Source organism: Coffea eugenioides, chromosome 11, assembly GCF_003713205.1.
Source record: "Coffea eugenioides isolate CCC68of chromosome 11, Ceug_1.0, whole genome shotgun sequence".
Classification (NCBI taxonomy): Eukaryota; Viridiplantae; Streptophyta; class Magnoliopsida; order Gentianales; family Rubiaceae; genus Coffea; species Coffea eugenioides.
This window is the reverse complement of record NC_040045.1, coordinates 36,353,648-36,369,764: the sequence shown is the minus strand read 5'-3', so window position 1 is coordinate 36,369,764 and position 16,117 is coordinate 36,353,648. Positions and strand designations below refer to the sequence as shown.

General features: G+C 35.3%; 1 protein-coding gene across 1 annotated transcript; it reads left to right on the top strand.

Moving 5' to 3' along the window:
• Window positions 1–6,608: 6,608 nt before the first annotated feature.
• LOC113753252 (ankyrin repeat-containing protein At5g02620-like) lies at window positions 6,609–10,337 on the top strand. The gene is made up of 3 exons (XM_027297353.1): window positions 6,609–7,243; window positions 8,088–8,611; window positions 9,565–10,337. The coding sequence occupies exons 1-3, from the start codon at window positions 6,655–6,657 to the stop codon at window positions 10,156–10,158; spliced, it is 1,707 nt and encodes a 568-aa protein (XP_027153154.1). The 5' UTR covers window positions 6,609–6,654; the 3' UTR covers window positions 10,159–10,337.
• The last annotated feature ends 5,780 nt before the right edge of the window (window positions 10,338–16,117 follow it).

Here is a 16,117-nt window from a genome sequence, read left to right as displayed (position 1 = left end):
GTGCACGGGAAAATTTTAAAAGGGCTCTTTTCTGTTATTGGACAAAAGTTTAATGGTTCACCCCAAACTCGTATACAAGCTTATTTGAACTCCTCCCGTAAAGTAGGAGTGGAAATAAGTTAGATAGTTACCATTGTAGATAATATATATATATATATATATATATATATATATATATCGGCCGGGTAATTTCCAATTAGGCAAAGGAACCAAAGTGCTTAATATCCAACAGGATGTACCATATCTTAAATCAAAGCACTTTTTATAACATTTGTTATTTCAGATTCCTTAGCAATAATGATCTCCGTTCATGCAGTCCTCCATCTAATTTTGCTCTTGCAAAGCAACAACCACAAGTTCAAGTTAGCTATGCTCCACGGAGGTAGGGCTCCAATTTTCATGGCCATGATCCTGATGATGATAGCATTTCTGACGGGCTTGTCTTCTGTGTTACCAATGCTGCATATCAAGATTCTGTTGTGCGTCCTTGCTGCTATATTTTGCTATCATATACCTTTGGACCTCGTTCCGTTTTTAAGGAACACTAGGAGAAGTAGATATGTAACTGTGTTTACACATACCGAGGCTGATTATTCTTGGTATATAGGTCCATTCAGATTTTGGGTTCAAGATCTGACTGAAGAGGATAAGTTTTGGTAGCAATTTGTCACCAAAAAACTGCAATAATAGCTTTCCTTTTCCGCATACATTGGAGGCTATGAGCTATGTAAACCATTTTGGCATTCTTCTACTATTTTCAATATCTTTTCTATTACCTCTGTCAAATATCTTTCTTAGTTTTTTTGTTTGGGGAGATTTGGTGTCAATTGATTGATTTGGTATTTAGCTATAGTTCAAGAATGATAGAATTTTCAGATGCTTCTCACGCATCTTGAGAGAGCAAAATTTGTATCAGTGCAAACCTATAGATACAAAATAAATAGCTGGGCTTTCTTTTTGTTGTACTATAGATGCTAATTTAAGCAAGTAATGAACCCAAATGCTACACTAAAAATTCAGTGCTGCCAGAGTGTTTAAAGATAGGGTTAATTGCATTGACCTCTGCCCAGATTTGATTAGATTAGCAAATGGACCTTCTATTTGTACTGAAGTACTTTTATCTTCCTTAGAGATGTCCAAATTATAAAAAAGACCCTGTAGTTTAACCAACATCCAATCTAGCCTTTTGAAAGCCAACTACTAACAAGAAAATCTCTTCATGTTATCCAAGAAACACTTCAACCCAAATTAAATGAAAACAATCACGTGCTAACAACTGAAAAATGACATAAAAGGTAGTGCAAAATTTCTTCCTCTCTCTCTCTCTTTTTTTTTTTGCCTATGACTCATCTCTCCTATAAGGTTATAATGCTATTAAACCTTAATGGTATGTATGGTAGCTAGCCCCCCCCCCCCCCTCCCCAAACAAAAAAAACACAATATGGTAGTTGAACTTTGATTGAAGAGACCTTTTGTCTAATGATTGAAGTCAGTACCGAGGGTTTAGAGATTTTGGTTCAAATCTTGCTCGTCACTTTTTAAATTCCATTTGTTCTCTATTGAATAGAAAACAAAAAAAAAAATGCCTTGAACAAAAAATGGTAACTGAAGTTTGACTAAAGAAATATAAGATGTAAATACATGGGCATAGAGCTATAAATTTTTTGACAGTACAAAAAAGATTAATAGATAGAAATAGTACATGTAATTTATTAACAAAGACCAAGAAAAATAATAAGAGAAACAGAAATATACTTTACTTGATTGTTATGCACCATACAGCATTGGTCATGGACTTTTCTAGACTATAAAAGTGGTAGGAAATGGGATGTAGGATTAAATTGCTGCATGTTAAATTTTGTTGAGGACTAAATGCATCATTTTATGCGTGAAACAATAAAAGAACTACCATTTTCACCAAAAAAAAAAACGAAAAAAAAAGGAATTGGAAATTTTCCTTTCCATTAATTGGTGGTAGTGTTAGTAGGCAATGATAGGAAGTAACTACTAATCGCCCATGGGCTAGCTTATAGGCCTAGAAGTGCATGGGCAAAGCCGACCTTATGGGCCAACACACCTAAGCCAACAAAAACATTGGTAATGTCCACAGAAGAACCTCTTTTGGATATTGAATTGAGTGATGAAAGATGATCTTACAACTGTTAGTGGCAGTATGAGATTTATGGTAGCCCAGTTTGATGGAATTAGCAAATGAGCCTTCTGTTTGTAATAAATTACTTTTACTACAGTCTCCAAACCCCAAAGAAAACATCCTTGTACAAAAGTACAATTATCTCCCTTGAGAGTTGTCCAAATCGTAAAAAAGACCTTGTAGTTTAAACAACATGCGATCTAGCCCTTTGAAAGCCAGCTGTGAAGAAGAAAATCTCTTAATGTTGTCCAGGAAACGATAAAACACCAAATAAAAGAAAACAATCACGTATTAACAACTGAAAAACGATATAGAAAGAAGTGAAAAACATCAAGAAAATCTCTTCTCTCTTCTATTTTTCTTTGCTTATGACTCATCTCAGCCACCACCATATTCTAACTTTCTTTATACAACAATCATCTATTACATTTGGATGTACAATTAGGTGTTGGTCAATAAAATTTAATAAGATGATATGAATAGTGAAACCTGGACCTCGTTTTGAAGTTGTCTTTTCTCGCCTATGACTGAATGTACCGACACTCAAAGAAGTGTTTGTTTTGTATTTAAAGTTAATATGTTCTTTATGTAAAATTGGAATTTGATTATCTACACACATACATGGAAAAACTTCTTCATATTCTTTTTTTCAAAATTATTTTTCAATATGAGAGGAGTAAAATTTAAGAAGTGGGGAGAAGGCAGGAAATTAGAATTCAGAACCTCTAATTCTTAAGGTAGCCACTAGATTAAGACTTCCTCGACAAACTAGGGATTATGTTTTGTAATTTGGCCAAACCTCAAAGAAGGTAATTGTAATTAACCCTTACAGACACGATAGCTGAACTTTGGTTGAAGAGAGTTTTGTGCAGTGATTAAGGTCTAAACCCCAAAAATTAGAGGTTTTGGTTCAAATCTCCTTCCCTCTTCTCTACATTTTAAATCCCAACCCTCTCCAAGTAAAAAAAAAAATGAAAAAAGAAAGAGACCTTGAATAAAAATGGTAGCTGAACTTTGACTAAAGAAATATAAAACGTATATACTTGTGGATGCAACTAAAAATTTTTACACTAAACAAAAGATTAATAGATGGAAATAGTACATGCACTTTATTAACACAGGCCAATAAAAATAAGAAGAGAAACAATTATATTTTACTTGATTGTGATGCATTATACAGTCTTGTTGCCATGAACAGTAATAGCTAAATAGGCACTTTATTTGGAGAATTAGGCTTAAAGACTAATAGGAAGTATTTTTAATTTATTTTTTTCATCTAAATGAAGCAATAAAATTTTCTTAATGGGCAAGAGATCTTCACAGAGTAGCAGCATGCAACTGAGATTGTGCATAAGTCGTAATCATCCTTTTTCAAAACCATGTCATGCCAAATAACGATACTCAACTTGAGATCAAAGTACACAGCATAAGTAGATGACAATCAGCTAAGGAAAGCACATCAAATGAAAGAAAAAAGGTTACAACAATTGCTGACACTAAGAAATGACAAAGAAAAGGGCAGACAAGAAAGATCTTCAATTTGGAGTCCAGATTCCAATTCTGATACCTTTCTCTACATATTAGTTGAGCATCAACGTGCAAGAGTTTGATACTTTTCTTTATACCTTACTTCAGCGTCGTCTCAGTTCAGTCCTGATTGCTTCTTCGACATGGTTTCACCCTAATTAGATAGTCACCGTGATACGTAATCATAGAATATACATTTTCAAAAAATTTATTCCAAATTTGATACGTTTGTCTACAGATTACTTCCGCATCAATCTTCATAAATTTAATACTTTTCTTCACATCTCAGTTCAGCATCATATGATAAGTGCAGTCCTGATTACTCTTCGATTATGGCTTCATCCTCAAATAGCTTGTCAGTGTGATATAAATTCCAGAATATCCATTTTCAAAGCATTAATCATCAAGTTGGCATATTTTATTGCTCCTGAACAGTCAAGACTTCAGTACGTTGCAGCTGCAAGAAAATGGATCTTGAATTGTATGCCGTACACTATTACAAAAGAATTAGGGGTGTACATAAATTTAAAGAAGTTAAACATCATAATATTCAATTTTGTTTGATTATTTTAACGAGTAAAAAACATAGCTTATGACATTCTAGCATTTGTGCAGTCAAATTTTCTAGGATAAAATGAGTTCTATTACATTCTACCACCTCAGACGATTCTGTCATAGTTTCAAGTGTAGTAGGTCTAAATCAGACTAGTATTTTGAACATCTCTACTCTGGTACCATGTAAGAGAGAGGGGAAGATTTGGAAAAATATTTTTGTATTTCTCAAGAATGTACAATGACACAACAAATATACTTATACCCTTCCAGTAATGTAGGTTACATTGGATCTGGACATTATTTTAACTTAAGAAACTAACCTAATCAACAAATTGCTACAAATTTGAGAGCTCCTTGTTACGATTCTGTGTCAAACTAAAGCAATTGTGTAGATTTTAATCAAGAAAGAGTTGGAGGAAGTGGGTGCTACTGCAGGATATCAGAATGTTGCCACCGTACAGAAGAGAAAACTGAAGAAACATAAAAAAATGGAATAAAAGACAGGCAGGGACTTATTTGACTGTGGCTACACTGGTTGCATCAATGGAAAGGCATGGCAGCTCTAGAGAAGAAAGTAGTATTTATTAGGTTTGTTATTTCGGATTCACTAGCAGTCATGCTCTCCATTGATGCAGTGCTTCAAACAAATGAAGCTATTGCAGGGCAGTAACTATATGTACAAGTTGGCTACTTGAGAATTTCATCAAAAATTTTGTGGTTATCAATTTAATTAGTTTACTAATGGAGGGTATGATTTGATGTGTGTTTGGTTATTTAAAGGGTTGAACTGTGATTTGAACAAATCTCATGGAGTTTGAATTCAGAAATATAAACTTATAGCATATGCATTACTGAATGGAGCTAGATATTTTCTACAGTGAACAAAGATTAATATATTGTACTAATACATGTGCTTTATAAATAAAGGCAAATATATATATATATATATATAGAAATAGCTACGTAGCCGCTTTATTTGGAGAATTAGATTCAAAGACTAATAGGAAGAATTTATTGTTAATTTTTTCAGGTAAATTAACTAATAAAATTCTTATAATATGCAATAGATGGTAACAAGCAGCAGACCGAGAGAGTAGATAAGTCGTATTTGTCCTCTATAGAAAGAATTAGCCCTTTTCAAAACCGTATCATGTCCAGAAACGATGCTAAACTTGAGCTCGGAGTAAACGGACAAGTGCATGACAATCACCTAAAGAAAACGTATAGTGGTTTGTTCATGACATCTTTAAAGGTATGTCTTATCGTTTTACATGTGTGAAAGAATTTTAAGGGGTCAAATTGGTGATAGATCCATGAAAGGAAGTTTACAGGTAACAAAGTTGTTGGTGTTTTCATTTTCAGTTATGGTAGAATGTTCAATTATGTGAAATCCATGTTGAATTTTCAATTGCTGTTATATAATTGATGTAAAGTTCATATTATGAAATGATGACATCTTCAATTGCTGTTCTAAACTTTGCTTTTTATTGAACTTTTTAAAATATCCGGGCAATTTGCACACGGATCCGCTTTAAATCCGCTCCACAGGGTTGGATTTTTGCAACAGAGGAGTTTTCTCCTTTAAAGATCAGCCAGCGGATCATGTTAGATCTGCGGGCCGGATGCATGATCTGGTCATGGATCAGGCCTAGTTTGTACCAGATCAAAGAGCCAGGCTCTGGTGAGAAAGTTTATGTAAATATGTCAAAGTGGATCCGTGGACAGATCCAACAGGATCCACGGGCACAATTCATGAAAAAGGTCAGGAATCATTTGAAAAATGTTACAACTTTTTGTAAGTAGCGTATTTGATTTTTCTTTAATTTGGTTCTCGGATTCAAAGGTTAGCCTTGTTAAATGACTGCATGAAAAGCAAGCTTGCACAAGGAAAGGAAAGAGGATTAGAACAATTGCTGGCACAAGGAAATAACAAAGAATGGGGCAGACAAAATTCGTATAGGAGATGTATTACAAGATCTTCAATTTGGTGTCGGCATTCCAATTTGGATACCTTTCTCTAAATATTAGTTCAGCATCAATCTGCAAAAATTTATACTTTCCCCTGCATCTTAGTTCAGCATCATCTCATTTCAGTCCTGAATACTGCTTGACTTCATCCACAATGAGATAGTCATGTGACACACGATTGGCAGAATATACATTTTCAGAGCATTATTCCCACTTTGTTACGTTTCTCTACAGATTACTTTAGCATCAATCCGCATAAATTTGATACTTTACTCTCCATCTGAGTTCAGTTCAGTCCTGATTACTGCTTCGATTATGGCTTCATTCTCAATTAGCTAGTCAGTGGGATATATAACTTGCAGAATATCCATTTTCACAGCTTTAATCATCAGGTTGGCATTTTTCATTGCACCTGAGCAGTTAAGACTTTAGTGCGTAGCGGCTGCAAGAAAATGGAACCCGAATTATATGCAGCTGCACAGTCAGGTAATTGGGTTGTAATGAGAAGATTTTCAGACTACTTCTACTCTCAACATACTCCAGTAAAAGACACAGTCCTTCACGTATTAGCCCAGTCATGTGACTCTGCAAATGTAGTCCAACTTATCCTTGCTGGACATGGCCGTTTGCTTATGAAATTGAACAAACAGGGCGAGACTGCACTTCATTTGGCAGCAAGAAAGGGGCATTTGGGCATCGTTCGAGCACTAATTGACCATGCAAAATCGGAAGCAGGACGCTGGTCCCCCCCATGTTTTGACAGGCGCAAGAGGATGCTGAGGATGGCTAGTGTGGCTGGAAATACAGCTTTACACGAGGCAGTTAGGAACAACTTCTATGACATCGCCAAACTGTTAGTTCAAGAAGATCCTGAGTTTCGTTATCCCCACAATTATGCTGTGGAGACACCTCTGTATCTGGCAGTTGAGAAGGGACGCCATAATATTGTGGTTCTAATTTTGGAGTCTTGCAAGACACCATCTTATCTTGGCCCCGGACACAAAACTGCCTTGCATGCTGCCGCAATTTGGAATTCGCCAGGTTACTTCATGGATAAGCATTTTTTATATTAACATGAGCTCCTGAGCTCCTGGTCCTTCTTTTTTTTATTTTTTTATATATATTTTCATATTTTGATACAGGGGAATTAATTTTTTACCTTGTATGAAATTTGGACTTTGATGGCACAAGCGATTAATGCATTAAAAGGGATTTATAAAAAATTAATTAATCTGATAAAATACCATTTAATAATGGGTAAATTACTTATTACACCTCTCTATAATTTTATATAATGTAGATGATCTCCTAAGGTTTTAAAATAGTCACATAATCCCCTTGTGATTTTATGTAAAGTGAAAAATGAACGGAATGCATAATTAGTTATAGCGTTTATACCAAACACGCTTTCAAAGCGTGTCTAATAAAATTTTAATATCCCTGTAACCACCTTATGGTTTTTATAAATATCCACTTTACCTCATGTGATTTTTGCATTTATTCACGTAATCTCCTTATACTTTATTCAAAATGGTTAAACTATCGATTGATTTAGCATTTAAATAAATGTACTATTGATATTTTAACTAATGATATTATGTAGGCTATTTTTCATCAAGTTTTCACTTTACATAAAACTATAGGGGGTGAAGTGGACATTTTGAAACGTTAGGGAGTCATGTGGCAATAGATGAAATCACAGGGAGGTTATATATAATTTACCCTTCAATAATGTATTCTGTATTGTTTGTACATATTTATCCATTAATCATAACACTTGTTTAATTCACACAGTATATGTAAGTTGTTGTAGTGTAATTGATCTTAATGATGTAGTGAACAACAATATCTTCATATGTTGCGCTAAAATATTAGCTACTTACAGAATCCATGATGCTGATTTTGGAAAAGCTGCCTAATCTTATAAAGAATGCCGATAAATTTGGGTGGACTGCACTTCATTATGCTGCCAAATTCAATCATCAGGAAATTGCAAGACTATTACTGTCTGCCGATAGGTCTACTGCCTATGCCAAGAATGATGACTCCAAGACTGCTCTACATATTGCTGTAATTCATGGACATGTAGTTTTGGTGGAAGAGATTTTATCCCATTGCCCAGACTGTTGGGTTCAGATTACGGGTGAAAGTCGGAATATCCTTCACCTAGCTGTAAAGCATGAACAAGGAGAAGTCTTGGAGTTTGTTTTGCAAAATTCCGGGGCTTCTGAGCTCATTAACCAACAGGATAATGAAGGAAACACTCCTCTCCACCTGTATGTTGCTACCGAAAACTTAGATGGGAATTGCCTTGTGAATCATCCTTTTGTGGATGTCAATTCTTTTGACAATTCCAACTCGACGCCTCTAGACAGAATAGTGGGGGGTGATCAACTTTCAGACAGAAAGGTATAAGATGTGTTTTTTCCCCTCCTCCGCTTTGCGTGATCATAGTGATTATTAAAAGTTTTTTCAAAATTTCTTATACGAACTTGAAAATTTTAAACTATTATAAAATTTTATTTTTAGAAAATAGGAAAGTTAGATTGTAAGTTATAGAACATTCTTAACTACTAATCCTCCCAAGTCTATGGTTACTATATTTGCGTATCCTTAAATTTTAGGTATCTTCACCCCTATTTTTCAAGACGCTGATGGTATTTAAAATTTCAGGCCATCGTGTCTGTGATGCTACTACAATTCCTTTCATTGATGTAGAAAATATTGTGTTTGTTGCAATGTTGTACAATTGTTGTGCTTGTCGTATTTTTTGGTGTACACTTAATCGTACCATTGCAAGTCTTAGTTTTATTTGACTTTTAAATAGTGTTATTTTTGTTCCTAAATACACTAGATATTTAAAGAAGTACACTATTTTATGTAAGTGTACAAAAAAAAATTTGTAAGAAATACAATAACCAAACACAACCTCACCAAAGTGTAAACACAATTGCCACGCGGCTTTTTATAAATCAAGAAAAACGCAAAAAGAAGAAGAAGAAGAAAAAGATGGTCCTGTTTTCGTTTTATATTTTTTTCAAAACTATTTTTCTTAAACTAATGTTTCCCGTTTTCTTCTTGAACTGTTTTTTTTTTCCCTTTCCTCACATTATATCTGCTTTAAATGTAAGCTTTCTACTTTGATTCACAGCCAGTATTATCTAACCAACCTTGTTCAAGATGAACATTAATAGTCTGTCTAAAAATAAAATAAAATAAAAAACATGACACTTCCAATTGGAAGGATCAATAATAGTTTTGCATGTTATCTATCACATGTGCGAGTAGAGTTGGAAGAGTACACCAAGGCTCGCTTCATATTTTAGCTGTTACAATTTTGTTTCTCATATCGTTTTTGACAGATTTTAATCAAGGACGAGTTGGAGCAAGCAGGTGGCACTCGAGGGTATCGAAATGTTGCAACCGTAGAGAAGATCTTACGAGCATTCTCTAGTCCTGATGAAGTAAAAAGAGTCGAACAATGGTCTAAGAATTATTCGATTGTGGCTACACTGATCGTAACAGTCACTTTTGCAGCTGGTTTTACAGTTCCAGGTGGATACAACAGTGACGGTCCACACAAAGGCATGGCAGTTCTAGGCAAGAAAGCAGCTTTTATTGGATTTGTTATTTTAGATTCCTTGGCAATGTTTGCCTCCATAGCTGCAGTGGTTGGACATATCATGCTCATGGTGACAAAAAATTACCTGCTTAAGTTGGCTGTTGTCCTGGCAATTGTGAAAGAAGTTTCTTTGGCTCTGGGATTCATGACGGGGGCATTCCTCTTTGGCTTGTCCGCAGTGCTACCGAATTTGACCGCCATGATTTTGCTGTGTGCCGTCTGTGCTTTGCTTGGCCTTCACATATTCATATATATTCGGCTTGTACGCAGTCCTACCAAATTTGTGTCCTCGCTGCTTGGCTTGCATTCACATATGCTTCACTTTTTTGGGTAGAAAACGAGGACAGGGAATGTATCTATACAACTAGATTTAAGCGTAGCGAAGTTGACTATGTCGACATTCACGCTCTAGGTCTATATAAACGATATCGTCAGGATTTGACCGAAGCCGAGGACTAGTTGTGTTATAATGTACAATGTGACGCTTTCTTTCTTTTTTGTATATATATAAATAGACTGCATTTTAGTATGGACTCGTAGTGTTCGATTGCAAAAAATAATAAAAAGTCAAGGTTGTGAGGCGCAGAAATTTAGTAGGTAAGGCCCCAAAAAGAAAGAAAAAAAAGTGTTTTTTGCAATTTGCATCGGAATGGCAGTTTAAATTTAATCCTTCCGACTTGGTGTCTAAAAGATTGGCTAGAAGAACTGCTGCATAATTTAGGTTATATCCAGATTAACAAAAAAAAAAAAATTAAGAATACAGAAGTGGATGAACTTTTGTATTTTTGCAGCGGAACCTTGCAAAAAAAATTGTGTTTGCACCCGGGGGGTGAGATTTATTTGTATTGCAAGGAACAAAAAAAAGCATAATGGTATTGGAGGAGTTGGTTTTTCAAAAAATCAATAAATTAGTTGATGAGCTCTACAATACAACAACGAAGGGAAGTATTCAATGATAAGAGGTTTCACAAGTTGATTCGTTATTCAATTCAAACTAATTGTGAAATTCTCACAGCTCGTGTAAATTAGCATAAATTTGATGTAAAACTTAAATTTGTAATTTAGACAACAAAATTTGTACCAAAAATCTCGATTACACCCAAATTATATTAATTTACACTCACCCAAATTCACACAACCAATTTGAATTAGAACTCATAAGGCCCCAAATCCGGTGTCCAGGAACCACGACCAGCACAATAGATTTAGAGGAGGATGTCGTGGGGATGACCTGGGGGAACAAGGAAGGAGCGTGCAATTTGAAAAACGGAGAGGAGACAGAAAAATTTATTGGTTAACTTATATACCATCATGAACAACAATTAAGTTACGAATAACACATTGTGGACGAACTTGAGGAACACTGACCTTTCCGTCCATACATAGGTTATTGCCTTTTTATTACCAAATAAGGTTGTGATCACATTGATGGAAGTTTGACAATTTCATTCACAACACATTTTAGGTAACATCGGTATCGACAATTTGACAATTCTCTAAACTCATGTCCAAAATTCGGAACTCCCATAAAAAAGTAATTGACTATCACCTATAAGTATATGTACTGATGGGGGATTTCATCAATGAAAACAAGGTGAACTCAAAAAGAAACAAATTAATCTGACACCAGTCCCCGGCAACGGCGCCAAAAATTGACAGGGCGTCAACCTGTGCAATTATAATTACATACTCAAGAAAAATACAGATTTTGTATATAGCGGTGAGCAGGGTCGAATCCACAGGGACTGGGGATAGTTCGTTTCTTCTAGAGTTCAAAGTAAAGGGGGTTTTGAGATTAAATGCCAATTAAACAAATTAAATGCAGAAAGTAATTAATTCAAAGAAATAATTAAGAGAAGCTCTAGCCAAGGGTACACTTCAGAAATGGTTCATGCACTGATCATTGATTCGTAGATAATTCCAACTTTTATTAATAGATTGGTTATAGTTGTCATGCACGCGATAAGCAACCAACCTTTCCTTAATTTATCGATAGCTAAGGTACGACTGTTAGCTATTTCTTTAACCCAAAAACAACCCTAGGTACGACCGTAGGATTTAATTTCTAGATTGCATTAATAATTAGAAAGGTCCAATCCTAACTAACAAACACGCTACAAGGGTTTGTTTAAGCTAGATCGTATATTCCCCTGACATAAACCCAATTACGCCAGTTGCTACTGAGATAGAGATAACGAACAATTACGGATTCAATTACCCCTATTTAGCAAAAATAGCCTATATGAATAATTAATTATTGCGCACTAATCAATCATACACAAGGCCACAGCAATTAAAATCAAGGAACATACAAATACCAATAAATGAAGAAAATAATTAAAACAGATTCGATCTCACAGTAATTGTCGAACCAAATCGTCAGTTGTCCCCTTGACTAGAAGGAAGGCTTAGCCACGCCGCATAATTAAATCACCACACGAAGTAATGGATTGCAAAGGCATGGCGGTTTTTACTAGAAAGCAAGGAATAAAAGATGTTTTTCCCGTTGGGGAATATTGTCGAACACCTGGCGTGTGTCAGAGGCCAGTCCAAAGAAAGAAAGAAAGGAAACTAAAACTAAACTAAAAACTACACTAAAACTAGGGATCCCCTTTTGCTTCTGTACGTCTTCCCTTAAAAAGCCAAAAGAAAGAAGCCTAAAAGCTATTTCATGTGGTCCCCACACATGTGGACAAAGCCTCCAAATTACTTCTTGGTCCAAGTCTCTCTACGTTGCTTTCTTTGAAAGGCCCAAATGACTAAATGCCTTTCACTAGCTTGTGGTCCCCACCAATTCAAGAGTCCAAGGTCCTTAGAAGTCTCCATTTTCCCATAAAAGTCCCTCCTTTTTGGTAATTTTCTGCTTTGTTCCTGAAATTAAGTCCCAATACCAAATATAAGTAAATATTAATAACTAAAACAATATTTGGCAAGAATAAAGGGGAAAATTAACAATAAAATAACCAACAATTAACACCCTATCAATGGCACCAACACTGTTGCAGTAACATTTCTTTCTCTTTATCTCAAGATGCAAAAAATTTAAAAAATAAAAATAAAAAATCTTTTTTTTCGTTTTTTATTTAGGTTGAATGAGAGCACCTTCTGAACTCGATTGACTCAAAATAGATAAATGCCCAATTGATCAATCAAGATTATTTCTCCCAAAAAAAAAAGAAAGAATTGAATAGGGTGAATAAAAAGATGAACTGAGATGGTGCCCAAATGGATTTCCTAGCTCAAACGCTCAAAGCCTCCAAGTACGTGGATTATTTCTCCGTTTAGGACGTTATTTTACCAAAAAAAAAAAAAGTACTAGTTCAGGTGAAATTTACTACCGCCGTGAATCCCTTTTTTTTTTCAACCACAACAAATCTACATGGGTCAAATCCTGAATCCAGAATTTGAATGGACCTATATACCAAAAACAGCCAGCTTCCCGTATTTCAAAATGTTGTTATTCAGGTGCAGTTTCTTGGCCTACTCAAGAGAAAGTACATTAATGAGGCTACGACATATTAAATGAAAAATAAATAAATAAATAAAGGGCAAAGGCCATTAATGAGACTACGGATATTTCTAATGAGACTACAGATATTTCTAATTGGCCACGCTACAATGCACTCTCTGAATTTTTTTAACTTTTTAAAAACAAGAAACACCATGTTCTTTGTGTAATGCATTGGACGGGATTTGAACTCCCAACCTAGTGCACTAGAAAACTTTAAAGGGGCTCTTTTCAGTTATTGGATAAAGGTTTAATGGTTCACCCCCAAACTCGTATACAAGCTTATTTAAACTCCTCCCGTAAAGTAAGAGTGAGAATATGTTAGATAGCTACCATTGCAGACCAAAAAAAAGGGCCGGGTAATTTCCAATTAGGCAAAGGAACCAAAGTGCATAATATCCAACAGGATGTACTATATCCTAAATCAATTCAAATTTCGTATGGATCGGTGGTTTCTTCTCTTCTTGTTCTGGTAGTATAATAATTTTTGAGTAAAATTTCCAACAAAAAGCAACAAGTTAAGAACTGAACAAAAGTGGTAATCATCTAGATTCTTTGCAACGTGGGAGCTTCGGAGGAGTTGAGGTACCTTGTCTAGTGGCGTATTAACCTACTAGAGTGTTTCGTAGTATATGGACATTGACATACTGCATCAATTTAAAAAAAAGCTGGTTTAATTTGATGGAAACAGATAAAGAAAAGAAATTGAGTTTCTCTGTTAATCTGGCTTCTTTCTTTTGGCTGAAATGATTAAAAAAAAAAAAGTTTTGACTAGCTATATATTGTCCTCCCGAGCTGAATTTCCGCTCTGCCATTATGAAGACGCTTGACCAAAACAAAGAAAAAGATTAGGTGTGACTACGAAGACACTTCCACCAATCAATTGTACACCCTCCTCCCCGAATCATCCAATCCATTTCTCCCCCGCTCCTCCCATGCAAATAAATGACTTGATTGCTATTAATGATAAAATATAATACACTAACATGTTGATATACAATTCATATCCGTTATCTCAGTTGTCTATGCTTAAACAAAATTAGTAATTAATGAATATAAATTCACATATTTTATATGTACTTTTAGCATATGCTTGCAAGTTAAAGTTATATATTCAAATATTTAATAATTCAAATATGAATGATGAACCAATATCTAATTACTAATCATGCTTAATATTTAATATTATACTTATATTTATTATCTAATTCCAACCTGCCAATTTCATTATATTTTTCCTTTCAGCATTTATTGATGCATATTTATTTGCTGGACCACTTTTTCTAATCATCTATCCATGGTTGGTGTAATTAATTGTACATTTCAATTGTATTCGTTAATTGATTCAACTACAGTAACACATTCACCTTCACATTTGCACGTTTTTCTCTCTCTCAATCATCTTTACATCCTTTCACTCTGGTCTTCACATTTGGTCGAATTTACATTTACTCTTAAGCGTCTTCGTGTCGTCCGTTTGCTTCATCCGTACTGCTTACCGCTCCATTGGTAGAAACAGCTGTACCATTTTGTAGAATTTTGAAAAGATCCTACATCCTATTTCATAAATAGGATATAACTTGGGTCCAGCCCCCAACTATTTGAAAATTTGTGGAGCTACCAGTTCTGACATTCAACTTTCGCATGGATTGAGAAGTCTTGCTCCACAAATGAGCATCATTTCATCTTGTTTCTCCATCATAACTGCAGTTGCGATTCAAATGTTAACCTTTTCAGAGTTGGTATCTAAAGGATTGGCCGGAGGAATTGCAACCTAATTCAGATGAAATATACCCAAATTAACAAAACAGGAAAAGAGTAATTTCTTTTATATTATGTGGTTGCAGCAGATTTTGTTTGTATGGCGAGGAACAGGCAACGTATGAAGGTATTGGAGGAGCAAGAAAATCATTAACTCGGTTGATGAGCACTGGAACGTCAAAGGAAGTTGTCCAAGACTATTACAAAAGATATGGACATTCACCGAAACCTCCACTCATAATCATAAATTCACCACAAGCATCTGTTGATACAGGTGTATGAGATGATGCATTGACGGCAGTTGTATTCAGGAAGGACAAGGGGGCCATTAAGGTCCCCTGCACTGCACTGAGCTAGTCATGTGACACACAATTAGCCGAATACACATTTTCAAAGCATTATTCCAACTGTGATACGGTTCTCTACAGATCATTGCAGCATCAATCTGCATAAATTTGATACTTTTCTCTACATCTGAGCTCAACATCATCTCAGTTCAGTCCTAATCATGGTTCAAAGTCATGGTTGCGGTTGCAGTCACAGTTCGGACCATTCCACATCGGTCTCGGCATATCAGTCGCGACTTCGGCGAGACGCAAATTTTTGAAATATTTAATATTCTAAAAATGATTAAAAAAATATGATAAAAAAATTTAAAATTAACAAAAATAATGAAAATTTGACTTAACTCGGGATGACTCGGGGCGAGTCGGGGCAACTTGACCTTTTCTATTCGTCTCGGAGACGTCTCAACCGAGTTCTTTGCGATTTATTATCTCGAAACCATCTTGTCCCGATATCAGATCGAAAAATCCCGTTCCAGTGACAACTCGGCCGAGTCTTTGAACTCCTGATTGGTGTTTCGATTACGGCCTCATCCTCAGCTAGCTAGTCAGTGGGATATATAAATTGCAGAATATCCATTTTCACAGCATTAATCATCAGGTTGGCATTCTTCGTTGCTCCTGAACAGTTAAGACTTTAGTACGTAGCGGCGGCTGCAAGAAAATGGACCCCGAATTGT